We start from the raw sequence: 27,375 nt of genomic DNA, 5'->3' as shown, positions 1-27,375 counted from the left end.
CGACTGAATTAAAATGGAATAATTAATTTTCTAATTATGAATTAGTTGATGTTGCTCTGTCCAGAAGATCAAGTGTTTCATATCTCCCACAGCACGTGAAGGGGCATGTCTCGTCAGAACAGCAGTGAGCATCGAGATTTGAATGAACGGACCAATCAGCGGCCTTGCAGGGCGGAAGCCGCTGGCGCTCGGGGCTCTGTTGACCAATGAGCGCGCGGCACCGTTGTTTTCCTTGCTTTTTGAATTGGGCAGCAGGCTGACACCTTCTCTGGGCCATTATGAAGTTGTTTGCTGTCTGCGGACTGAAGCGGCCACACTTCGAGCAGTTTGCCTGTTTCCACACAGAAACAACAACAATGTGTTGATACGGGCTCGAAGTTCAACGGAGACATGTTACTTTATCTGTGAGGACAGTTTTGGACCGAAGAGGATTCACCAGGACTTGTTCGTAGTGTTGTGGACTTACTAGCCCGGAAGCTAGCTACGTTAGCTGGAGAGCTAATTCTCTTTGACTGGCTGAGCAGCCGGTTTGTATCCGAAGGCTCCGTTTTACGGTTCTTTTCCGTGTGTTCAACTAGTTCTCTCAGGTCGTATCCACTAAAACAAGCGGTGAGTTCGGTCTGCTTTGAGTTTCTTACTCTTGCACGAACACTAACCATCTAACGTAAGACGACTTCTGGTCACGTAGGTAAAGGAATGTGGTGGCACTGTCTAAGCAGCTAACGTTAACTGGCCGTGAGATTAGGTTGATGATAATACTCCTGCTAACTTATCAGTGTTGTTTCACATCACAGTAAGAAACTGTGAACACGAGAGCAGGTAAAAGTGACGTTAGTTATAACTTCACATCAATAAACCTAATTAGTTTTTGAATCAAATACGCTTCTGTAACGTTGTAACAGTCTGATTTAGTCATAACCACCAATGTGATTGAAGGAGTTGTCAACACTGAGATTCTTCCTGGTCTCAACACCACTAATCTGCACTGACACCTACTTTTCATTAAGCCTGGCAGATACAGTTTCACGGCTGCTGTTATGTAAACAACCCAGCATAATGCAAAGTTTCAGAAACAAACTTTCCATCCACCCTGCCTGGTTTCTACCAAAGTTATCACAGTTCCCAAACATGTTGCTTTCTCTCCAGTTGAATTGTCAAACTCAGGCAGTATTTGTGTTTGAAGTCTTGCCAAGTGTTATTTGCCTTTGGTTTGACAGTTGTCACCCTTCTCCTTTTTTTCCTTGTTGCTGTACTTTCTCCCTACTTACTGTGTTCTCCCTCTGTGTCTCCCTCTGTTCATTCCCTGTAACTTTTGATAGTTTGGACAGTTTGGTGCCTCCTTAGGTTCCTGCCATGGCTGACAGCAGCATAGTGACTTTGGGGACAGCTCGGAGCCTGTTGGTGGATTCTTCGGTCTATGATTCGAGGATCGGCGAAACCACCAAGGACCATGTATTTCTGGGCATGGCATCTGAAGATGGGGAAGGTCAGTCTGCATTGGGTCACTATTTTTTCCTCTCTTGCTTCTTCTCCTGTCCCTAATTCTCTCTAATCTCCAATGTCCCCCAACTAAGCTGCTGCTGTGGTTTAAATATTAAAATGGGTACATTTTGTGGGAACTGTTTTCAACTTGTATGATGGAATGCACCATAGCATGTGTGTTTGTGGAATTCAGCATTAGAGGCAGTTTTAGTTTGGTGGACCCATTTAAACTTCTAATCTTTGAGCCAGGATTCTCCTGGAGGGTGAAGAATTAACTCATTAGTTATTTTCCAGGAACCGCTGCTCCATCTAAGGGGGGAAATAATAATGTGAAATGTAATGATGGCACTGAAGAATTTAGAAAATTAGTTATTTCAAATGTAGTATGTTTTTATAAAGTAGTGACAGATCAATGTATAAGACGGCAGGGTAATAAAACTGATATCTGGTGATGCACTTCATTTTCTTTTATTTCACACAACAGAAATACATACTCAGAAACAAACAAGTTATATCTGCAGTCACTTAAGTTAAGGATTACTAAAATGTGTAACAAGTGTAGATGAGTTCACATCTATTTAAGCTCAAGTTTTTGTTTTGTGAATTTGGCCGGCCACTAAAGTAACGTGACTCTGCATGCAACTTTGCCTCCAAAAGTATTGTCTTAGTACTGGAAGTGTTGCTTTCCTCATATAACGCTACCGACAGTGACTCTTAAATAGATTGACTGGTGATGGTATGAAAAAATGAGTAATTCAAAGTATTTTTAATAGTCTAGTAGCAGTAGCTAATATGTTATTTCAAAATATCATATCATCTGTTTTTATTTGGGAGTTGAAATTAGTTCTCATGTTCTCCTAAAGGGATTATACTATATGTTGGGCTCCTCTGTTACTTGTATATTAATAACCTAATTTCTATGCAGTCTTCTTTTTCTCTTGCTCTTTATCAATTATAAAAGTGTATTGTCTGACTGGGGCCCCTGCCTTGTCGGTCAGAATGAGAAAACTCTCATCATCTCCCGGAGATGACATGCTTCTTGATCGGTCTCTTTTCCAATTTTTCTTTTCTTCCACTGTGGTCCACTGGCTTCTATTAAGGTATGAGTGTAGGTGTGTTACATTCCCCTGTCCTCCATGTTCACTCTGTCCCTCTGTTGCTCCCTCAGATATGCTGCCAAAAGTGGAGACAAGGGTTGTTCTGGTGGGAGAAGCCGGCAGAAATGGAGCACTGGTCAAAGCACTGCAGGTACAGCATTCCTCTATTAACCCTGACAGTCCACTGTGGTCCACTGGTTTCTATTAAGGGGGCAGACATGACTGCTTTTCATGATTTGATAAGTAGGACATTGAAACTCTGTTTTGAAGGGCACGCTGATGCTTCTGGGTTAAAACAGTCGATAGATGAACGCCTTTGCTCCTGTGAGTGTTCAGAGTCTGAATTAGAATGACAAGGTACCTAAATATCATTCATCATCTTTCATTGAAGAAATTAAAATACAAATCATTTGAACAATAAGATTGAAAGAATGCATCCTGCTTTTGAATTAGATATATTATTATTATATGTAATCATGCAAACATTACTGAGAAAGTAATGTGCTACTGACTGTTTTGTATATTATGTTTTAAAAGCATCATTTCCTGTTTCTGTGTGTTGAAAATTCTGTCCATTCCATATGATTTCTCTTTCTTTCATGTCATTTTTAAAGATATAATATTCCTTTTGGCTGCTGCATGGATAGAATACAACAAATTCTACTTGGCGCTGTTTTTTAATCAGAGGGAAAATGTTCCCTCACACAATCATATCGTGTCATGTCATGAGTTGTTGAGCTGTTCAGTCCAAAGTAGCTGAGCTACTGACTGGATGCCAAGATTTGTCCCATCCTTCCACCAAATTTCATGGAAATCCATTCAATAGTTTTTTTATAAACCTCTTTCAATTTCATGTTTAAGTAATTCCACACATATTGTTTGCTGCCACAAGTGTGTTGAGACCCAAGTCTGACTGGACGTCCCTCTGCACTCCATTGATAGCACTGTTTCAGACCCAAGTTACAGTTCAATGTTTCAGGGACAGGCAAGATTGTTCCTCAAGGGATGGATCTGGGAAGTTGTTGTGTTTGGTTCAACAGCTATGTTATGTTATGTTAGTTTAGAAAAGAAAAGTAGCTTTATTTTTTTTTTAGTAACAATGTGTTTCCTCTAATCTCTTTCTCTCTCTCACACACACACACACACACACACACACACCTCCTGCTCGTCTATGGAGATGAGGCGTGTTTATACAGGGGGTCCTGGTGTAATATTTAGCAGCCTGCAGAGCCGTAACCACTTCTGCAAAGAAATTGCTTTCTTACCTCTCCAAATGTCTGTTATCGACCATCAGTGGACTCTCACATCTAGGAAGACCATATACTCCCTGTGATTCTCGTACAATTGTCAACTTTTATTTGTGACTAATTTCATTAATAATAGCCCACATAGTTATTTAGTTTTTTTGAACTGAACCAAGAAAACCCAGGTTATTATTTTTCTTTCACAAAACAAAATGTGCCGGATCACTCTGTTGAAACCTGCATGTTTTTTTTGTTTTAACAGGAATATTTATGTGTCAATCAGACGTGTTTGTGTCTGCTCCAGTGAGCAGCATCTAGTTTTGTGTCTTTGAGTAGTACCACGTGAAGGTGATTTGGAGGTGTGGCAGCTGACTAAGTGCTGCGAGAATGACTTCCTCCCCGGGTCTCCTGAGTCCTGTCACTTCTGAAGGCTTCCTGCTTAAATCATCTATTTCTCCCTGCCAATCTGCAGCACAGCCACATCCAAAGACATCTGCCGACAGCTCCATCAGAGTGCTCCCGATTGTCTGCCTGACCGCCCACCGCCATCACTCAGTCAACCCACAGAAATCGAGGGGGCCCCCCCACCATTTCTTCACGTCCCCTTCCTTTTCTGTTTCCTTCTCTTCCTCCTCCCTCCCAACGGCTTTGAACTTTTATATTAATTTTGAATGTAAACTTCTTCTCCCAAGCCTAGCCCCCTGGAGCCTGATAGTTGTTTGAAGTCACCGTCTTTAGACTTTGCAAGGACAAGGGCTCCACCCCTTCTCTTTCTCACCACCCACTCCCCTTCATCCCTACACTCAAACATCCTCTCTTCTGTCTTCATGTGAGGTTGATTTGTATGAATTTGTCTCCAGCTTTCTTTTTTTACTCTTTCTTTGTTTCTCATTTTCTCCCAATCTCCTTTTTCTCAATTTTTTCATTCTGCACTTATTTCAAATGACAGTGTTTAACATCCACTTCCTGCTGGTTGGTTTTTACAGGCCGTCAGAGTAATGGAGGTACCAGTGGTAAAGATAAGAGAAGGCGAGGCGGGCGCCGAGGAGAAAATGATGATAAAATCTATAGTCAATATGGTACAGTACAGTCTCTGCCTCTTCGAATGACTGTCACTTTGATGGGAACTTTGGGAGGTGCTGCATGAGTCTTAATCCACACTGGGTACTCACTTAATCATTGTGCATGGCCAACTCACAGATGGAAAATAGAGTTTTGGGTGAATATTTAAAAATGTGATGTAATACTGAATATGTGGACTGCTCCTTAACAGAGATTTGCACTCATATGTCAATGCAACTTACTAGGCTAAGCTGTAATATGAAAACCTGTTTCAAAGGCTTTCTATTTAGCATCATGGCATTTTAAAAGGGCTAATTTCTAGCTGTTAATGTTAGAGTTGTAAATATAACTAAGAAAAAAGCAATTTGCACACAAAAGATCTCAGACCGACCTTGAAGTCTGTTCAGTGGCAATGTGTAAATTTATTTCTTTTTGAGAATGACAGAAGAAGATCAATGATTTCAGGATGTGGTTAGCTTAGCGACCCTAAAAGCAGAGGAAACAGCTAGCCTTGCTTAGTCTAGAGTTAAAAAAATACACTAACATACAAACAAAACCTCAAAATGTACTAATTTACAGGACAAATTGTCTTTTTTAAAAGTAGTGATTTGTATTTTCAGAAGAGTAGTGCATTTGAACTATGCCTCTACAAACATCCATTCATCCCTCTGGCCAGAACTTGTATGCAGTTCCCCCACTAAAGCATGGATTACCAGATTTTGTTCCTGAGGGTTTTGGTCTAGTACTAAAATCTGGCAACCACCATACTCCTGCTGTGCCTGAGTGCAACCCCACAGATCCTCCAAAATGGCTGTGGACTCGTGCGTCTCTATGTCATTGAACTAAGTGCACAATGACTGTAAATACAAACAGACAATAGAGCAGTTTCTAAAAGTGAAGCCAAAACATTGTGATCCCTCCAGCATATGGGATTGTACGCCTAAATACTTTTTCTCCAAATATGGTTTCTTTCATTTTCAGTAGTTTGTATCACACTGATTTACTATCACTTATTCAAAATTCTAGCAATTGGATTCTATAAAAATTGATTGAGAACAGTGAGTGATCCTGTTTTAAGGCCATCTCCTATTTCCTTAAATAGCCAGATGCTCTTTGGGCTTATTGCTGTTTGAAAGGCACATTCTCCAGGTAGTAATACGTAATAGTAAGCGTTTCTCTGCAGATGGAAGGATCGCTTCCTTGTCTCTTTCTGCTGGCTCAAGATAGACATTTTTATTTGTAGATAGACTCAAACAAGAGCTAATGTATTTATTCTTAAGCTGTAGAAATGGTGCATTTATGAAGTGTGCAACCACAAAAGCTGTTTCCATCTGTCTAGGGTTTTTACAACAGGGAAAACGCATCCTGACCTCAGCTCTGAATTTAAGTCATAGACATATTTGTATTGATCTTATAATCTCCTCTTTACAAAGAAAGCAAAAAGTGTGCCTCCTAAAATGTTTAACTATTCCTCTAACACAGAGTTGTCCAAAGAACTGTATCCTAACAGTGCAATAACAAATGTCGTTTGTAACTGTGTTTTTATGTGTGTGTGCACTTAACTCACCAGTTCTTCTGCCTTTTGTCCTGTGTCACCTACTGGAACTAATTTCTGTTAGTTTGTTTTATAGGTTGTTATAGAGTCAGGTTAACAGGTAGCATGAGTAAATTCACCTCTCCTGCTCTCCCTGCTTTACACACAAGCAGCCTCAAAGCTTATCTGTGATTTCATTTTTGCTCACTGAATCAGAGCAGAGATGTTTGAATCTGTGGCTTTGGAATGATTGTTTTCATGTGGCAGACCTGAGTGTTTTGCAGTGTGGGAGAATATTATGCTTATATGTGTAAAAGTCTGATTGTGTAGTGTAGTCCTTTCAACAACTATTTATCTTGGTGCGTTGATAGGAAGAAATCATTTCACAAAATAACAATGAAAGTCCTTCACTCAGAAATCCTGCGAATAACACCACAATTAACCATGAATTGGTTTTACTGAAGTTTTGACAGTGATTTTTAAAACCCAATCAATTTTGTTCTTGAAAAAGTTAAACAAACACCTCAATATTGACTCGATCCCACTTACACCAACTTGTTGCTTATTCCATGGATTTAAAAAGTCTTTAAACAAATTTGCTTAACTATAGCACCCAACAGTTACCGGCAAATACTTTTTTACCGCTCAATCATAACACATTTTGGACCATGTTTGAAGTCACTGGGTAAAAGGCTTCACTTGTCGCATTCAAAGTTATTTCCTGACTCAGTAGGTTCCTTAAACTACCACTCAGTATTACGGTTGAACAATACACGTAATCCAAATAGCTAATCTTTCCATTTGCAATCTCAAGATCATGGGTAAAATGTTTGATTGTTCAAATGTGACAGAGCAAACCATAATAAATGAAGCACTGTGGCACTACAGAGATGCCCCAGGGTGCATAACCAGTAATATTCTCCATGTTGAGAAAAGGCCTGTTAAATTACTGCTTCGCTTTTGTCTCACAGCTGTCATCAGCTCGTTGCCAGCACCATGAGTCTCTAGTAAACCCACTGTAAACTACCTGCCCATCACCATACAGCACCTTAAGTGATCAGCAGCTGAGGAGTGTCCAGCATTTAGCAGCCAAAGCAAATATTATTCGTAGGACTTGGTAATGACAGAAGCCACAAACAGATTGACTATTGACTCTTGGATTCACCAGCATAACAACTCAATAAGTCCATAATACATGTGGAGTTCTCTTTCCAAGTGCAGCTTTGAAATTGAAACTACTGTACACATATATCAATCTGCGTCAGCGTGTTGGAGATTAATTTATATTGTTTGTTTTGTATTTTTTTTAAAGGATTGATTGACAGTCAAGAAAATAATTCCACTCTTTTGAAACCCTTAAATTAAATAATTTTTATTCACTACAAAGATAATTCTATTATAATTGAATTAACTACTAATTAAGCTACAGTCTTACTAACAAGGCAAACTTGCGTACTGTATCTCTTGTCATTTGCAGATTGATTGTGGGCTTAAAAATATTGTTGTTCTTCCTCTCCAGGACATCAACACCCCGTGCATAACGTCGGACAATGTCAAGGAGTTTGGAGATGAAGACGGCACAGATTTTGAGACAGTGTTTGTCCTCACAGACTTTGATTGTCCGGACTACACCTACCTCTATAAACGTGACAACCGCATTATTGGGCCTCCGGTTTTGCTGCGCTGTGCTGCGAAGGAAGAAGTAAGTTGTTGACTCGCAGCAAAGAATCAAGGGCATGAAATCTGTCGAGCCAGTTACACCAAATTTATGAAGTAATTCAATTGATACAAATATGGTAAATGCAGCATTTTCCCCACCTTGGTCAGAATGATGGTTCTTCAGCCTTTTTAACCATCAAGTTTAAAATGTACAGCTCTACTCAGCAATAATCAGTTCGGGAAAATATGTTGTCTGCTTGTCGTGTGGGGAGGACCCACCAAAAACAGGCCTGACAGGAAGTTTGAATTTTAGAAAGCAGGGTGCAGACGCAGAGAAGGCTTTATGACTCTGAACTGGTTGATGAGCAGGTGCTGCCCCCCCTGCTGTGCTGTCACGCTAATGTTGAAGACAAGCAGTGTGTCCTGACTGTGTCTGCTATCAATATGATAGCACTCTGCCCATTTGTCAGCTGAAGACTGTACTGTACCTGCGTTTAGATCATATTGCAGAGCATCATAAGTCAGGGGGGTTGGGCCATTTTGCAATCTTTCACCATGGCAAGCATTTATTTGACAAAAAAGTGTTGTATGTTATGTTCAATTTTCTTTTTCTTCCCCTATTTTAGATTGAATTGGATAAGCATCCAGATTCTTGTTATTATTCTGTCGTAGTTTTGTACATTGTAAAAATATAATACCAAAGAAAGTAACATGTAAAGTTGTAATTTTAAATCTTTTTCCATAGCCTCTACAGTTTTCATGCCGTCCTCTCTACTCCACCACCATGCTTAACCTGTCACTGTGTTTCACCGGCTTCAGGAACAAAGAGGAAATGGTGAGTTTATTACCAGAGGTACTTTATTAGTTCTTAATTCTTGTTAAAAGATCTGTGCTCTTAACATCACATAGTCTTTTTTATTGTGAGGGTGTAATGGATATAGGTGTTCATGACACAGATAAATAGCTATGGCTGATATATTGGAAAGTAATCAGTAATTGCAGATTTAATGTATATACATTCCAAATTGCCAGTTCATTAGGTTTACAGATCAGAAACTAATGCAATCAAATATAGCAGTCATGCAATAATTAATATTGTCCTGAAAAGTATAGTTATAGTAAGAAGCATTTCTGATGTGTTCTGGGAGAGGTGACTCTTTTTTGGTAGTTTTCCTTCACTCTAGTCGAGGAGTAAGGGCAGAGGATGTTGCTCCTTGTACAGATTGTTAAACTCTATGAGGCAGATAATGATTTGTGAATATGGGCTATACAAATAAATTTTGATTGATTTATATTTTGTCCACCTAATTTAGATCAAAAGGGCTGAGTCCTAGAAACACCACTTGATACAGCTCAACACAACTCAACAGCTCTGCCAACTACATTAATCAAAATGCCAATAAAGTTGACCGCTCTGCAAAACAGTTTCATCAATAACTGAATGTTAAACCCTTTGAAGAGGGAGACCCTACTGCAGGATTGTTGTGAGCCATTTTATCCACATGGATCAGGAAGAAAGCCTGGGGAGAACTAAAGAAGTGAAACACTAAAGCACAAAATAGAGCAAAACCACAGGCACTAGCAGTACCACAAATTCACATCCCATCTCCTTCTGATTCATACATTCACAGTAGTATGATTAATGAATTGGTCCCTGCAACATGTCTGCATTAAAAACACTTTATATTCATCACTGGTTTCTATTAAAAAAGTTTAAACTTCCATTAAAAAGGGATAAAATGAAAAAGTTAAATTTCACTTTACATTATCAAACCAGGCAATTGTTCATATTGGTTGTAGCTCCTGTTGCTCCATGATAACAAGTAATGAATCAAGCATGATATGATACTGTTTCATGTTTCTAGAGGGCTCAAGCTCAACAAAGACCCTCTTAAAAAATAAAACTCAAAACTAAAAGCAAGTTCTCACAAAGTCTCAATGTCGTTCACTGTTTTTGTGAGGAAAAATGTTTGCCTTCAAGTTCCTACCCACATATGAATGTTCCACCAAAACAAGTTCCCCTCAAACTGACAGCTTGAGAAAATCTGCAGAGGAGAATGGCTGAAAATTCCTAAATCCAGGTTGTGCAAAGCTTGTGGCACCTGAGTAATTCATTAATAGCAGTATAAACAACCTACATGCTGTCATATTCCTTATTGATATTTATTTTCCCACTTTGTGCTCAGCTTGTATGTGGTATTTTTATTTGTCCATGTAGAAGAACTTGGTGAATCTGGTTCATCACATGGGAGGAACCATCCGGAAAGACTTCAGCACCAAGGTCACTCATCTCATCGCCTACTCCACTCATGGGGAGAAATACAGGGTAGGTCTACTCTGTCAACTTCTCTCTTTTGGTTTTTTTTCCCCATTAATCTTGTATTCTTTGTACTCTGTCTTCATCTGTCAGAATATATCACTGTTCAGTGGAGCTGGGCAATATTGTCAAAAAAAATGTCACCTTTACCACTCTAATAAATTACATTAGATTATTATTTTAAAGACAAATTAACCTATATTATACATTACATTATTTAATATAATTGCAGTTAAAACATTGTAGCAACCATCTGCATGGTAAATCAAACTATCATTTATAAATAATCAATAGTTGATATTTATTCCCATTCCTACATGGAATTAGTAGAATAATGTAAAGTCTGTGATGTCAGCATTATTCACTTATCTGTGCATGTGAGGTGTTGTACTTACTATCATTTAAATACATTTGACAGACATAAAACACCAAAGCAGTTTTTACTGAGTACATCGGCAGAAAAGAAGAGGAAATACCAAGATAAATGTTTGTGTAGTGTTACTGCAGTATTTATTCACTCATTGGTGGTGGTCTGGCACATAAGGAATAATAGAAGCACTGCCCAAAATCTTAACAATCCATCAAGATCAGAATAGTGCTGACACAGAAACGCGTGCAAGAAGTTTAAAACAGATCAATGTGAAATGGAAATGAAGGAGCCAAAATGAAAATTAAACCTGAAACTTTACCAGCAAACAATGTCGCTGCAGCACTTTGTCATGTTCAGAAAGATGCAATTACAAAGCCATTCTTTTTCCTTTTTTCATCCATCTGGATGTTTTTTTGTTTTACACCTCCTCTCCTGATTGTATTACACTGTTTCTCTTTTCTAGTTAAACAAACCGAAAGAGCAGGAAATTATTAGTTGGTCTCAGACTAGCTTGAATCCCAGTTTCTAAATCTGATGTCAGAAAGTGGTCATTTCATCCCAGTTGGATCCTTTTTAAACCAAGATGAATACTTGGCTTTTTCTATAGGGATACACAGAGATAAATTGATAAATAGATGATTAGACTGACATTATATTTCTCGATACAGATGATTGATGTTTTACCTCTTTCAATCATTCATGAAAACGATGTTCAATTTAATTTTGTTTCTGTCTCCCCCACGTCTTCACTTTACTTTTACCTCTCGAACACCCTGTTGAAGCATCTTCCTTCTTGTTTTCACCCCATCACACATTTTTTTTCTCATCAAAGTTTTGTGCAATGCATATTCGGTTCCAGCAGAACAAAACAAATGCAGTAGGAACTTGCTGGTATTGTGACATGCAGTCAAGACTGTTTTCCATTTTAAAGTGTGATGTTAAAAAGGATGAAAAAACCCTTTGTTTTAATGATGTAGCCTGTCACACATTTTGTGTCTAAAGTGGAAACTGTTTGTTGATTCTGAGTGACAGAGCGATCAGAAGGAATGAAAACAGCCTGGGGAGATTGTTGTACTGGAACTATTTCAAGGTCTTCTAGTTTGAAAACCGTGAAGTGGAAAAACTCTTGTCCTTGTTTGTGTTATTATGTCTCCCTCTGTTTACTCATTTGGGTTTTTTTGCTTTCCTCCCCTCTCTCTCTCTTTGTTGTGTTTTATTTTGCCCTCACCTCTCAGCTTGCGGTGTGTTTGGGGACACCCATCCTCACTCCATTGTGGATTCATATGGCCTGGGAGAGAAGAAATGACGTGTGAGTTGAAAATCCTTGAAGGAATCCTATGATTCATAATGCTATTGAAACTTGTGTTTTATATGCAAATGAAAATTAGACTGTGTCATTGTAAAAAGTTAATCTGGGGCACTAGTGAGAGGAATTCTCACATCAAGGTTAGCAATATAATACACATATGTACTAAGCTCCAACTTGAACTCTCTTTATCTTCAGTAAAAAGCAATGCACAAAGCATTCAGGTGGCATCTTTTCATTTTTAGCAGGCGTACCAGGTTAAAATGACAAGCAGCAGCAGGTTATATCAGCTCTTGCTGCAGGCCAAAGTGAAACTGTTGTCTGCTTTGTGTGCTCTCTGCAAGCCAGTATCTGTATTCAGTGAAAGATTGTGTGTGAGAGAAGACATTTCACCCAATACTGCTGTGCAGCTGTGAGTGGACTATAGAAAAACACTCTCTGCGACTCCAACAGCTCCAGCAGTGTGAGACGTCTCGTCTCTCACTGATTGCGTCACATCAATTTCATGGTTGAGAATTCCAAGTTAAACTTTCATTCCATGGATTAAGTGTCTCAGGAAAAATTAAGCGTGCTGGATTTAGTCAGCTCCACCTGTTATGTCAATGTGCCAGATATCAACTTGTTTTATACATTTTTTATCAGAGTGTAACAACACACACCAATTATTAAAAGAGTTTAATTGGGATTGTGTCCCCAAAAACTGACTGTGATGTCCATTACAAAATATAAGAGGTTTTTTTTTTCACTGTTGTGGGTGCAAATTCCTGAAAAGCTTCTCAGGACGCGATATGACATTTTTCACTTATATTTATGCCAAAGTAAAGCAAATGTACAAAGAAATACGTACAGCAGAGAGAGTGGTTCCTCGTTGGCATTCTAAAATATGCACAGCCAGGCAGGGAGGACATGCAGCAGGATGATTCAACCGACATGAGCGAAATCTGGTCGGTCAGAGGTTATAAATGTCAGGTTCGAAACATTTTCAATTAATTGCCCAGCCCTATAACTGAATATAAGCACATATCCTTTGTAATGGTATTATGTGACGCCTTCAAGTGGACAGGGACTACAATTTGAGATATAGTTTGTTGACCACTTTAGTCAGTATTGCTGTCTCGTGATGTAACCTACCAACATGCAATGGCTTCAGAAAGTATTCAGACTTCACTTTATACACACTTTTGTGTTGTAGATGTAATTTAAAAAAATAAAAAATTACCTTTTTGTCCCACAAACTGGACTCAGTAACCTAGCGAGACTAATTCAAATAAAATCAAAAAACTTCAGTGTCTCAGTGCAATTCTTCAGGTTTTGTCTGATCTACCACAGAAGATAAAAAAACAATTATTTGATGTGCACACTCACAGGCATTTTGTGCGAATGAAAAGATCTTTGCCAGAACACAAACCCAGTTGTTGAAATAAAGGCACGGTATGAGATGACCTTGTTTCTCCCTCATGTGTTCAGGCACTTCCATGCTGGAGAAGAGGAATTTCGAACAGAGTTCAAAGTTCCTCCCTTCCAGGACTGCACCCTGAGTTTTTTGGGTTTCTCTGAAGAGGAGAAGGCCAACATGGAGGAGCGCACTCTTAAACATGGTCAGTGCTGCAGCACACAAGAATCTCTCTTAGTATCTCTGCAGTCGTGTTGCTGTAGGAAGCAATGTATCGGAGATACTGAAGCTGTTCAGTGATCAGACTTGCATTTTGCGGCTTTCCTTTTTGGAAAAGGGTTTAACATTATACCATCTATATCTCCAACTCTGTGTATAACAACATCATCAATCTGCTCTCCCTCACAATTCTTAATATATATTTTTTAAACCTCCTCAAATTACAATTTTGGCTCTGTAATGTGATATACTTGAAATATTAGAAAATAAAAGACCTATCTAAATACTTGAGCTCAGCACTGCATGTGTATGTATATATTTCTTTGAAACGCTTCTCTTTGTCTTCTTCTTTGTCTAAGGTGGTAAATATCTTGAGGTTGGAGATGACAGCTGTACACACATGGTGGTGGAGGAGAAATCAGTAAAGGATCTGCCATTTACTCCCTCCAAGAAACTCTTTGTGGTCAAAGAGGAGGTAGGTCTTTAAGTTTGTGGCGTCATCACTGAAACTGAAGATGTTCAAATATTTATAAAATATGAAAAGTAGTATCATTTTGAATGAAAGTTCACAAAGAAAGGAGAGTAAAATGTGTGGGTTTTTTTAATAGATCTAAAAGCCACTAAACATCCTTGAATCAAAAGAAGTTAAGTTCATTTCAGCACTGCTTCTGGAGACAAACATGTCTGATACTGGGCAGCAGTGTCTTGACTTAAGAAAATAATTGGAAAACTCTGGCTGGTTTTGCTAAAGGAGGATATACACACACACACACACACACACACACACACACACACACACACACAATAATGAACCCCCTCCATTTTTTTCTCCTAAACAGAATACGAAATGATCATCCGATCAGGATTTCTTTTAGGTTAAACCTCAATCGATATAGTCTCCCTCTTTCTGTCTGTGCTGTCAGAGATGGCTATCAATAATTGATTTCCCTTCCAGCGAATGAATAATTTGAACCAAGGTGGAGTGGTGGTTTAGCTGTAGTTATAACCCAGAGTCAATATGGTCTTTTCTTCACTCTGTCAGTCTCATTGTTTTTTTGTTTTGTTTTTCAAAGGAAAGTGCACTGTATCAGAAATCATTTTTTCCTCTTACTTCTGTCCTAATCCATTGAAAACATGTTTCTCTGTTCTGTGGCAGTGGTTCTGGGGAAGTATTCAGATGGATGCTCGGGCTGGAGAGTCCATGTACCTCTACGAGAAGGTGAGAGTATGGGTAATATTAATGTTTGTGTATTAAGGATATAAAACGTAAAAATTTGTCATTGAAAAGTTAAGGAACGACCAGACCTATGTTTTATATTAGGTTGACTTGTGTATTAACATTATTCGAGTCTGAATGACAGTAAACACAAATTTGATTGACTGATTTCTGAAACAATTAGAATACATTATAAAAATAAAATCACACAGAATACACTGGCCTGTGTGAAATGACGGGGGAAATTAGTGTTCATATAAAACAAAAGGAAGAAAAGATAACATTTAAAACCTTGCAGAAGTGCATTTTCAATAAATGTAGGAGCACGAGCTGTCCTCACATATATTTAGCTGTTTACATTCATCACAATCTGACAAGCTCACACTGAAGCTGCTTTCAGACATCTACTGATCTCTGAAAAGGCCAGCACGTGTTACTCTGCACGCAATCCTCAGCGCGCACCGTTAGTAGATCAGCTTGGATGTTTTTTTTACATGCAAACACCTTTAGTAGATCAGGCCCATAGTGTACAGTCTTGCACATTTTATTAGCCCCATCCTAGCATGTGTAATAAACGTAATCAGTCATTGTAGTTTCAAAGCATTACGACACCTTTAGGGTTTTTCCTAACTGGCGCAACACAGTTGATCTCAAGACTCAGTTTAGTCAGTGCATTAAAATTGATTAATTGTTTCCCCTCACATTTTCCCATAGCATAATTTTCGAGACCCTCTTGTCACTTTAATCTTATATTTATCTTGTTCTCATATATTGCACCTTTTGTCCCTTTGTACCTCAGAACGACAGTCCAGCCATGAAGAAGGCAGTGTCTCTACTGTCCCTCACAACACCAAGCAGTAACCGTAAGCGTCGGCGCATCAAGGACACGCTGGCACAGTTCACTAAGGAGACAGAGATCTCCCCCTTCCCTCCACCACGCAAGAGGCCATCAGCAGAGCACTCCCTGTCCATGGGCTCTCTGCTGGACATCTCTAACACCCCAGAGACATGCAAGGCCTTGGCAGGTAAGAAGATGGAGTGGAAATGACCTGTGTTATGCACTCTGGAAACCACTTTCTCTGGTTGATGGTTCTATTATTTCTCTGATATACTAATGCAAAAAATGCAGTACCTTCAAAGATATGGTTGATTCTGACTTCATAAAATAACAGTAACAAGACTAAAACCTCTTCATTGTAGAAGGCAGAGTAGGAAACGGTTCAGAAAGGAAAGAAGGCAGTGCTGTGAACACGGATAGAATGAGGAGAAGGAGCAACAGGATCAAGAAGGTTAGGACAGACAGGGGACAGTGGAGATCCTACCTGAGTGCAAGTATCCTGCAACCACCAGAGGAACAGCATAGAACATCTTCAGGTCAGGTTCTGTGTCAGGACTGTGCTGTTGTTAGCAGATATCAGGTCAGTTTGAGGCCAATATTAATAGTCACACATCAGTTTGGTCATTGGGACTATTAATTACTAATCAGTCTAGTTTTCTTTGTGAAGCATCAGATTATACTTAGTAAGACCCAAGCGTCTTCGGTGATCTGAAAAAAATAAAGCACCTAGAACTATACAAACTGTAATTAGCAATTAGCATAGAAAAAGTCAAAGTAGCTCATTTTGTCGTTGATCTTTTAAACTTTTTTGTTTAGCAAAACAAATGTTCTGCTGCCCCTATATTAGAGATACCATAAATGAAAAATATCTATCAGTTGTACCTCCATTAAAATATTGGCTGCACCAATGACTATTTGTAAGGAGTGGAAATCTTATGTTTTTGTCATTTTTAATGTTTGCAGATTTTATTATTTATTTATATTATTATTTGTTACATGTCATATTTCCATCATTATGCAAATCTTTGTCACCTTGTGGTTAACGTAAAACAAATTCTTTAGACTGGTTACATTTTTGGAGTGAAATCTTCTTGATACATCTTCACAAGATAATTTCATCATCATTTACTGCTTCTACTCAGCCCTCACTTCCTTAGAATTGCTTGAATTCCAACAACCTAGTGTCTGTGCTTCAGTGTTGTATTTAAAACTCTTCCTCTCTGCCTTTCTTGATATTCCAGAGAGTACGAAGCCATCCAGGAGTTCAACTCCGGTTGTGTCCAAGCAGTCAGCCAGGTGGCAGGTCTCCAAGGAGCTCTACCAGACTGAGAGCAACTATGTAGACATTTTAAGCACCATCCTCCAGGTAGCTGTCTGTGTGTTTGCACGATGTGCACCATTTTAACCCCTGACAACAGTTTCAAGCTTAGCTATAACTGTGAAGGTGTGTGTATGTGTATGTGTGCATGCTTACTCTTACTTGGCCTGTCTTATCAGTTGGTCCCAGCAGAGAGTCAGACAGCTGACCAGTGAGGGAGAAAATGACCTGCCTGACCATTTCTCTCCCTGTCTCCCTCCCCTTCAAAATCTTTTTTCTTTTACTATCTGTCTTGGAGCTTCCCCAAGTTTTTATTTGCTTCTTCGTCATTCATTTATCAATCTGCAATCTTAAACATATTTCCTTTATTTTTTTTCTATTGCTGTATATTGTCTTCTGGTTTTCTGGTTTTCTTTTCCTCACTGGTGAACTAAATCTGTGATTACAGTTACCTCCTTGGTGCTCTCTGCCTTAAATTCAAAAAAAGTAAATTCACCACTTTCGACAAAAATCACCCTGATTCTGCTGAAAGGCAGAAGATCTTAGCGAAGATTGTAGGCTGGCTAATAATGGAGTAATCACTGCAAGCTAGGCTTGAGTTGTAGTGCCGTTGATTACTGCTTCTCATAGACAATCCATACTCCCTTTTCGCTAACAACAGTCTATAAAGTATATGTTCAGATAGGCAGCATATGGTTGACTGAACATTAGACTTCATTTTCAGAAGTACACAGGTTGATTGCAAATATGTTGGTTACAGTTAAAATATGCTATGGCTTTTTTGTGTTCTGTCATAAATGTTGGTTATCAAAAAAATCCTTAAATTATGCTTATATCATTGATTATATAGCTGTGTTTATTTTCATTAGTAGTTAAATAAATAAAGTTGGAAATGGGCAAAATATCATAATATATAATATAACTTACCTCGCTATTGCAGATTTTACCTGATCCAAAGTTGACCCGTGGAAAGTCTGATTAAAGGGATAGTTCACAAAAAATTTAAATTCACTCATTATCTATTCAACACCATGCTGATGGAAGCGGTAGCTGAAGTGTTTGAGTCCACGAAACAATTTTGGAGTTTCAGGGGTAAACAGCAATTCAGCCAAATCCAATACAATTGAAGTAAATGGTGACCGCTTCTTCAAATGTAAAACAAACCCAGAAAGAAAACATAAAATGCCTCCATGCTACTCCTTTGGTGTTTAAGCCCTGACATGCAAATTCAACTTGAACTGGCATCATTTACACCATGTTTTTAGCCTAAATGTCTACTGTTAACCTCCTATTCCGCAGCTGCGTTCATGTTTGCGCGCACTCACCGCACAAGTCATTTTTGGGTGAACTATCCCTTGAAATGCGAGACTAGTTTGCAGTTAGCACAATGTAATCATGGCAGCTACATAGCTTTAGTAGGAATTCAAGAGCTTTATTATTGTGTCCACAAACTCAAATATTATGGTAAAACGCCTTATTTTTGTCCTGTTTCTGCAGTCATCAGTATTTAGGTCCAGTTGCAGTTTCAATTCATTATTAGCTGTTTCTTGAAGAAGCACATTTACTGTGTAAGTGCAGTAAAGCAATGGAGGACTTGCTGTCAGACTATAGAATTAGATTTCTCCATAGTTGGCAGTGACCACAACTGAAACCTCATGTTTACTGCTCTTGGTTTGTCAGTGTGAACTAATAGACGTTCTTCATTGTAGCCACTGAAGCACGAGATGGTGGGTAAACACAGATACTAATCACATAATGATGTTTTTGTGCTGAGCCTGCATTGATGTGTTCATATCCTTCGTTTACCTTACTGATTCATATCAAAATGGCTGCAAAGGTTTCATAGGCAACAACACCTTGCAACAACATGACGTTATATACCTTCACGCATTGCGCTCAACGATGTTACGAGTGGAGAGAGGGCAGCAGGAACAGCCTGACTTGTCATACAAATATAAATACGAGCAGAGCATCAGAGAACAAACTGTGGCAACAACTTTATTTTTACATTGAAACATGGTCAGTCCTTTTTAACAAGTATTAATGCTTAGTGTGAAATAAACACTTTAAATTTACTGTGGGATTTTTCCACTGGTAGATTTTGTTTTTCACTTCATAATCCTGTGATAATGACGTAATTACTGGCACAGAGAATATGCGTTGAGTAGTCTGAAAGTGTTTTTTATAGATGTAGATTAAGATTTATTTTCATTGAAGATAAGCTCATAATATATATTCCTCTACATAGAAGTCCCTTTATAGTGAAGTAAGGGTTAGTGAGTGATTTCAGACACAACCTATTTGAAAATACAGTGTGAAGATGAGTTATATATGCGATATTGCTGTTGTAGTGGAGCCTATTGTTACACTGATGCCGAGGCTTTGGACACAAATGAGAGAAGTACTCGTTGATTTTAATGCCTGATGTTGGTTCTGTTTGTGTGTTCTGTGTCTTAACACTTCTGTTTTCATGTGAAGCTTTTCCATCATCCATTGGAAAAAGAGAGTCAGGTTGGCGGACCCATCCTGGCCCAAGAAGAAATAAAGACAATATTCGGCAGCATCCCAGACATCTATGATGTTCACACCAGAATAAAGGTATTGTGTCCAAATGAACAACTTATTGTGGTGGTGGTGTAACTTTTGAGCTGGTGGTGTTGACCTGTTATTTTCTCTGTATGATGCTTTGTTCATCAGCATGACCTGGAGGAACTTCTGACAGACTGGCGAGAGGAAAGGAGTGTAGGAGACATCATTCTCAAATATGTGAGTTCACCTGTTACTATGCAGGTGTTTCATTTTGTCTTGCTTATTTGCATGTTAATATGGCTGCTCTTACACTCATATCTGTTTAGAGGACAATCTTATTTAGTATGTATTTAAGACATTGTGCATCTTTTCTGAAATAAAATTTAGTCAAATTACTTTGAATAAATCACCCACATTTTTCATGAAACATTCAATGCAACAAAATATTATTTTCTCCCCTGTGTGAAACCTCATTCTGGTGTGTGCGCGTGATGTTTCTGACCTATCCTCATCTTCTCTTTCCAGTCTAAAGAGCTGGTGAAGGCCTACCCACCGTTTGTCAACTTTTTTGAAATGAGCAAGGAGACTGTTGTTCAGTGTGAGAAACAAAAGCCACGCTTTCATGCTTTTCTGAAGGTATGACCTTTGCATTTGTACTGCATGTACTACTGTGCGTGTGCTTGACTGGTGGATTTCACACAATGATACATTTTGCATAAGGGGTGACCAAGAAAACTGGAAAAAACGTTTGTGAGAACTGTGAGATAGTTGGGACCAGTGGTAAACAATCTCTTTGGCTGATGATCCCTTAAAATGAGTAAATGACATTTTTTGCAGTAGATGTGGCACAATAGCAGATATTTGGTTTTATACATCAGTGAATTTTTAAATTTTAGATCCCTCAAGAAGCCAATGTGTGAGCAGTAGTTTAAATTAACTGACAGGGTAGAAGACATAGTGTGAAAATATTAATTTAATTAGTATACATGGGAGTGATAAGACTGTAATGCAATAATAGCTGAACAGTGGGCTAGAAGGAAAGATCATTACATGTATCCCCTATATACAACAATTCCTTCCCATGTCTGGCTAGTACAGTAAGTAACTTTTAAAGTTTCCAGAGACGAGCGATTGACTCAACTGTTAAATTCAGACATGGAGAATCTGTACAGTCCTTCTAGAGCTCAACAAACTGCAAATATAAATTATAACTTAATTGCAAAGGATTCTTTTTTTACTTTTTATGGGTTGTTAATTTTTTTGGTTCACACCAAATGCAAAGCAACATTTTTTGATGCAAAGCCACGAATAGATGCAAAACTTGACACATTCACTTAACCCGCTCGAAATATTTGAAATCAAGCGAATAATATACGTGCCGCAAAAGCCAATCAGCTTGGAAACTGAAACTCACAGAGACAGGTCCTGGCACCGACCCAAGCTAGCCTGTGATCAAACCTGCTGCTGGTCAGCCTCATCTGGAAATGACAGTCATCCAGAGAACACTGGGAAATTCAGGTTTACAATAGGTACAGTGCAGCAGTTGTAGTTAAGACAGTTAAGACAGTAGTACTCCTCTCTTCTTTTCCGGACAACAGGTAAATGGTTACGTTAACTCATGTTGCTCGTGCCAGTAAACACAAATTTTCAGGAAGCCAGACATGGTTGGTGTGAGCACAGCATTACAGTACAGAAAGTAGTAATAGTCATGAGAGGACAGCTTTAAGTTCAGGTGTGAATACACTGGTTCACTGGAGACACGTGGAGCAATTTACACCAGGTGTAAACTGATGTATACTGTGTACTTATCTGTCCAGTTGTGATCGGACCACCAGAGACAGATGTTGAAACAGGTCTGAACAGGGCCATTGAGTGATTAATGCAGTGGGCATATAGTGCAAACTTTTCTTAACCATGTCGATGTGTCACTTAGGTTAAAACAAACACACATGTCACACTCATGCTTTCATTTTCCAGATCAACCAATCTAAACCAGAGTGTGGCAGGCAGACACTGGTGGAGTTGCTGATTAGACCTGTACAGAGACTGCCTAGTGTGGCTCTTCTTCTTAACGGTAACACACACACACACTCACATATACACACCTTTGTTAAATCAGTTAAGAAAAAAGAGACTTTCTATGCTAATTACATCTGACCTTGTCTTTTTTACTCCTTATCTCCTTCCATACCTGCTTCCTATCTGCTCCTGATACCCGTCTGTAATTTCCCTTCTTCTCCATTCTTTTCTTCTCACCTTTCTCAACATGATTTTCATCTCTTCCTGTCTGCCTTCTTCCTTCCAAACTTTTCCTTTCTTCCACCGTTGCAGACATAAAGAAACATACATCAGATGACAACCCTGACAAGATAACACTGGAGAAAGCAATTGATTCTCTGAAAGAAGTCATGACGTGAGTTGGTGTGACCTCACTCTTTCTTTTGTGATGATCACACAGCCATCATTGTTTGATCGTTTCCAGCACCTCATGTGAACTTTCTCCTATCATCCGAAGCCGTGAATACTATGTAGGTTGAACTTGGAATAATTTAACGTGTTGAGCCAAGATGCAGCAACCAAGATTTTTAAGGCTTGATATAGACTCACGGAGCACTTTATTAGGACCAAACTTGTGCTTCTGCTTGTTTATCCAACCATCCAATCAGTGTGGCAGCAGTGTCATGTTTAACAACATGCAGATATAGATCAGGAGCCTTAGTTATCTCACATCACATCTTTGTCAGTGTTGTGAGTATTTCTGAAACAGCTGATCTCTTGGATTTTCCACACACAGCATAGTCTAAAGTTTTTTGGGAAGAAAAAAAAAAAGAATCCAACACCACACATCCAGTGAGTAGCAGTTCTGTGTTGCTGAGAGAGGTCAGCGGAGATTGGTCAGACTGGTTGGAGCTGACAATCACTCTTTACAACTGTGATGAGCAGAGAAGCAGAATTTGATTGATTAAGAATGAACAACACGTCCAACCTTGAGGTGGATGGTTCTACTGCAACTCCAACTTAAAATAGAAAAGTGAAGCTGCAATGACACAATCTCACCAACACTGGACAGTTAAAGACGTACCCAATCTGATAAATCTGGATTTCTGCTGAGGCTGCAGCTGGGGGAGTCACAAACTAATATCAGCAGCATGAATCCACGGATTCAACAGCTCAGTCTGCCACTGCTGGTTGTGTGATGTTTTCATGAACATGACAGTTAGTTTCATGAACTCCATATTCACCAGATGTGATTCCAGAAGAACCGTTTTAGATATGGTAGAACAAGAGATTGGCAGCATGAATGTGCAGAGATGATGTGATTCAGTCATTTCAGGAAGCAGATCACAGAAGAGAGTTTCCAACATCTTGTAGAATCAATGACATGAAGAACTGAGGCTGTTTTGAGAGCAAATGGAGGAACTACCCAGTATTAATATGGCGATCTTAATAAAGTGCTCATTGAGTGCAGTTGAGACTGTTCTGAACATTTTAAGAAATATTGGTACAGTCACATTCATACAGACTAAATGCTTGTCAAGTCCCATAGCTATCTCCATAGTTGGACTGACCATTAGGACTACTGCAACAAATCTAATGCATGCCTGTGGAGTGTTACTGTTGCAGTTCACAGTCCGGTGCATTAGAGTGGGCTGCATCATGTGGGTTAGTGTTAATCAATCAGGGATTCACTTATACCAACTGTTTGATGATAAAACAAGCAGGCTAGTTTTTAAAACAAACACAGTATATATAAACCCTCGTACCGTCCAAGCCTACTGCTACTTAATATCATCAGTAAATGTCATTCCTTAATACAAACCATTACAATTGCATAACATTAGGAGTACATACAAAAGGTATTCTGGGGTTAAACTCCTAGTTTATTCTGTGAGTTTCACATAGACAGCTGATGGATTGTCAAAATTCAAAAGTTTAGACAATCAATCATTTGTCCAACTTTTCGGAGTTCACATGAGATCAGTTTTGTTTTAGAACCAGTGGGATGAACACCCACTTTTCTTCCATTTTCTAACTTCCTCTGTCGTTTCTCCCCAACCAGTCACATCAATGAGGACAAGAGAAAGACTGAGGGCCAGAAGCAGATCTTCGATGTTGTTTATGAAGTTGATGGCTGTCCTGTAAGTTTGAGGATTTCTGTTGTTTACTACAATCTGTTATTTACTACATTATTAAGGGCATTTCCTACGTCTTTCTAGAACTTGACTGGAGTCGATCTGTGGCAACTAATTACTTTAAAAAGACATGCAACTGTGTATGTAAGGTCCCACAATCCACAATGCATGTCTGGGCAATGAAGGAGCCATGAAGTCAAAGAGACTCTGTCGACATCTGTAATAATATTATTATATAATATTGTGAACACGCAGAAATCAGGGACTTGACCAAAAACCCAACAGTCACTCTAACAGAACTAAAGACATCTTCTGCAGACAAGGGACAGCCTGCCAGACAGACATGTATGATGATTGGTGCTCGCTACCTGAGACTGGGGCAACAGTTCACCTTTCAGCACAGCTATGACCTTGTGAATACAGACAAGACAAGTCTCTGTCACCACAGAGATGAATATGATGTTCACAGACTCACCTAACCACAGAGGATCTCTCTGGAGAATATGGATCAACTGAGATGTGTTAAGCCTGTAGAGACTTACCCATGAAGACTGGATGCTGTTAGAGCTGCCACAGGAGCTTTTACAAAGTAAATTGGTCAATGGGCTGCATTTATATAGCATTTTGTAGTCCTGACAACCATTCAAATCACTTTACACCACGAGTCCCATTCACCCAAACTTTCTTGCAGCACTTCTCAACCATTAACACACAACTTTGGGTTCAGTGTCTTTCCCAAAGAAAAATTACCTTTAAATTAACAACCTGCTTTACATCCAGAACCCCAGCCTCCCAAAGTACTGAAATAAGTCTCTGTTAAAACATTTTAAATGAAAATGTATTTTTACATCTTAGTAAAACATGTTTTCACTTTGTCATTGTGCATGAATTATTTAAATAAATATTATTTTCATTTATAATTAAATACAAGACGATAAGAAATTGCAAAAAGTGAAGAGCTCTGAAGTCTTTGTGAAGAAACTGTAACTGTAGTTGGTGAACAAGCAAAAATATGTTCAGAGAGATTGAATCACTTTGACAGTTAAGTCAAATCAGATGATGTTTCAGCACTAGTTCTTCTTTACAGCGTAAAGGGAAACATATACATTATATGAGCATAACGGGATAGAAATATACTTCAACATAGCAACCTCAAATATCACTTTGACTTCTTTACAGGCCAACTTGCTGTCATCCCACCGCAGTCTGGTTAACCGAGTGGAAACTATTGCCCTGGGAGACCAGCCATGTGACCGTGGAGAAAATGTCACCCTCTTCCTCTTCAATGACTGCCTCGAGGTGGGAATAGAAACTTTTGACTATCTTACATGAAACATGTTCTCACCTAATTTACCTGCTGTGCCATTGGTTGCCCTGACATGTAAACTACCAATAACCCTACTTCACTCTTCATCCATGTTCAACTTTTTAACGTGAAGATCATTTTCACCATGACCCCTCAAATGTGTAGAGGTTAGTAAAGAGAATGACAGAGCAAAAGCCCTAAGAGGATGTTCCAATATCACTACATTAAACATCAGAGTTGGGGAAAGCCTTTATAAATACCCTCCTCTCCTGCATATTTCTTTCTCTTTACATTGTTTGGTAGAGGAAACTCGTCTTGATTCTCAACATATTCTTTAACACATGCTAAGGTTTGTGTGCACATAGTGGTGAGGAGGAAAAGGAGCCATTGGCAAAATAGCAAGATTGAAAAAGTGATGAAATTCATGTGTGTGCAGTCTATCATTGCTGACACAGTCATTGTGTGTTAATTAGCAAAGGGGGGCAGCACATGAGCATGGCAGGCAGTAATGAAAGTGTCAATGTGGGTGGTGGCGCTGATTCAGGAGTGTCTGTGACACCTCCTAAGCTGTTTGTGAGTTGGTGTTAAACAGCCGCACACACGAACTCCTGATCGCTTGCCATGTCTTCCTGTATGTATAGTGACTGAAAGTTGTGTTAGAGTGGGTGGCCTCATTTTCCCCTTCCATCAACACTCATCATTGATTAAGTCACACTCACCCTGCCAAAATAACAATGACCTATAACGTGGTGTCCTATTTTATCCTCTCTCCCATCTCTGGCTCTTCCTCCTTCCCTCCTCTCTCAGCTCCTAATTAATGTGACATTAATGAGTTGCATCGTTTACCTCTATAAATGCCTCATTGATTTATTGCCAAGTAAGCAATAGTTTCACCTCCCCACTGTGAAAATGCACAAACACTCAATTCTCAATTGCAAAGACTCGCATGCTGTTTGCAAACAGGATGTTGTTCAGAAGTTTGTCCTCATTTACCTCAGAAGTTGTCGTCTCATTTTGTGCACAATGTGTGTGTTTGTGTGTGCAGATTGCAAGGAAGCGACACAAAGTGATCAATACATTTAAGAGTCCACTGGGACAGACAAGACCCCCTCCACCACTCAAACACATTGCACTGATGCCACTGTCGCAGATCCGCAGAGTGCTGGACCTGCAGGACACAGAAGGTAACAGTGACAACGTGCACACGCTGCAAAATTATTACAGTTGAACCCTCAATTTAGGAGTGTTTCATGATCAAACGTGAACTCCATTGTAATAGCCAAATGTTGTTTAATACCCATGTTACCAATGACAAACTAGCACCAAGACTTTTCATTCATTGATGTGAACAATGAACACAGATAACAACAGTAAGTAATGTTTGATGTTTAAGGAGTTTGGATAAAGCACATAATTGTTTTGTCTTTCCATTTGTTTCTCATCCTTTTTCCCCATCAAACATGCTCCCAACATCATCTTCATTCTTTTCTCTCTCATTCTCTTCATCTCAATCTCCGCTGGCTGCTTTCCCTTTTTTGTCACTCTTTATTATCTTCTGTCTCACTCTGTCACTGTCTGTCCTTGTCGCTCTTTCACTTCCTCCCCTCAGACTGTGTGAATGCATTCGCCTTGGTGGTTCGCCCTCCGACCGAACAGGAGAACTTGTTGTTCAGCTTCCAACTGGCCGGAGAGGACACGGTTAAAAGCGCCTGGCTGCGAACACTTTGCCGCCATGTTGCCAACACCATCTGCAGGGCTGATGCGGTGAGAAGCCACACACTTACACACAAAGAAAACAAAGTATGGTAGTTTGACAGATCGGCAGACAGACAGAAGCTGTGATAGCTCAGCTTTCCTCACATTACACTGATAGTTGGTTCAGTCTTGCTCTCATTGCCACCTTTAAGTCCTAAAACGTGGTAACAAGTACCGACAATAAGGTTTTTCAGAACACATGTACTCATTCTCTCAATTACTTTATTAAAAATCACTCTGCAGCTGATGTTTGTATGTGTGTCTGTCTGTTACCAAGACAAACAACAGACTCCGATTTTCATAAATGTCAGGCATTTTCTTGTGTTTTCTTTTTTTCTTGATCAGTGAGGAAGAAAGACTGGATTTATTTTTGACTATTTTCAGTTGCGTATTAACACAGTCAGTTCTCTGGTGAGTGTTTTTGGGTTAAGAGAAAATAAACTGCAGTGACCATGCTCATGGTTACAGAGGTACATCGTGGCTGGCTGAAGTGTTTGTTAAAGCGTCTTTAGGCAAAAGCAGAGTTCTATAGCACAGAGGATTAGAGTCTCCAAGGGTAATACCAAGTTTTATCTCTTCCTAATTGGTTTTGGTCTT

General features: G+C 39.2%; 1 protein-coding gene across 7 annotated transcripts in view; it reads left to right on the top strand.

The window, feature by feature from the left end:
* The first annotated feature begins 237 nt into the window (after positions 1-237).
* The window catches only part of ect2 (epithelial cell transforming 2), a 36,890-nt gene continuing 9,752 nt past the window's right edge, over positions 238-27,375 (top strand). For 2 of the 7 annotated variants that reach the window (XM_020081279.2, XM_020081276.2), the window contains exons 1-23: positions 468-609; positions 1,320-1,486; positions 2,651-2,730; positions 4,810-4,902; positions 7,939-8,121; positions 8,824-8,913; positions 10,297-10,404; positions 12,001-12,074; positions 13,539-13,669; positions 14,043-14,158; positions 14,840-14,902; positions 15,699-15,924; positions 16,100-16,273; positions 16,979-17,103; positions 19,534-19,653; positions 19,753-19,821; positions 20,110-20,220; positions 21,562-21,658; positions 21,916-21,997; positions 23,645-23,723; positions 24,897-25,016; positions 26,069-26,207; positions 26,633-26,787. In XM_020081279.2, the coding sequence (XP_019936838.2) occupies positions 1,354-1,486; positions 2,651-2,730; positions 4,810-4,902; positions 7,939-8,121; positions 8,824-8,913; positions 10,297-10,404; positions 12,001-12,074; positions 13,539-13,669; positions 14,043-14,158; positions 14,840-14,902; positions 15,699-15,924; positions 16,100-16,273; positions 16,979-17,103; positions 19,534-19,653; positions 19,753-19,821; positions 20,110-20,220; positions 21,562-21,658; positions 21,916-21,997; positions 23,645-23,723; positions 24,897-25,016; positions 26,069-26,207; positions 26,633-26,787 (2,568 nt within the window). In that variant the 5' untranslated portion in view covers positions 468-609; positions 1,320-1,353. Of the gene's footprint in view, positions 610-1,319; positions 1,487-2,650; positions 2,731-4,809; positions 4,903-7,938; positions 8,122-8,823; positions 8,914-10,296; positions 10,405-12,000; positions 12,075-13,538; positions 13,670-14,042; positions 14,159-14,839; positions 14,903-15,698; positions 15,925-16,099; positions 16,274-16,978; positions 17,104-19,533; positions 19,654-19,752; positions 19,822-20,109; positions 20,221-21,561; positions 21,659-21,915; positions 21,998-23,644; positions 23,724-24,896; positions 25,017-26,068; positions 26,208-26,632; positions 26,788-27,375 lie in introns of all 7 variants that reach the window. The other 5 variants (XM_069522560.1, XM_020081278.2, XM_020081277.2 and 2 more) reach the window with 4 other exon arrangements.

Source organism: Paralichthys olivaceus, chromosome 3, assembly GCF_024713975.1.
Source record: "Paralichthys olivaceus isolate ysfri-2021 chromosome 3, ASM2471397v2, whole genome shotgun sequence".
NCBI lineage: Eukaryota > Metazoa > Chordata > Actinopteri > Pleuronectiformes > Paralichthyidae > Paralichthys > Paralichthys olivaceus.
This window is presented reverse-complemented; position numbering and strand designations above follow the sequence as displayed.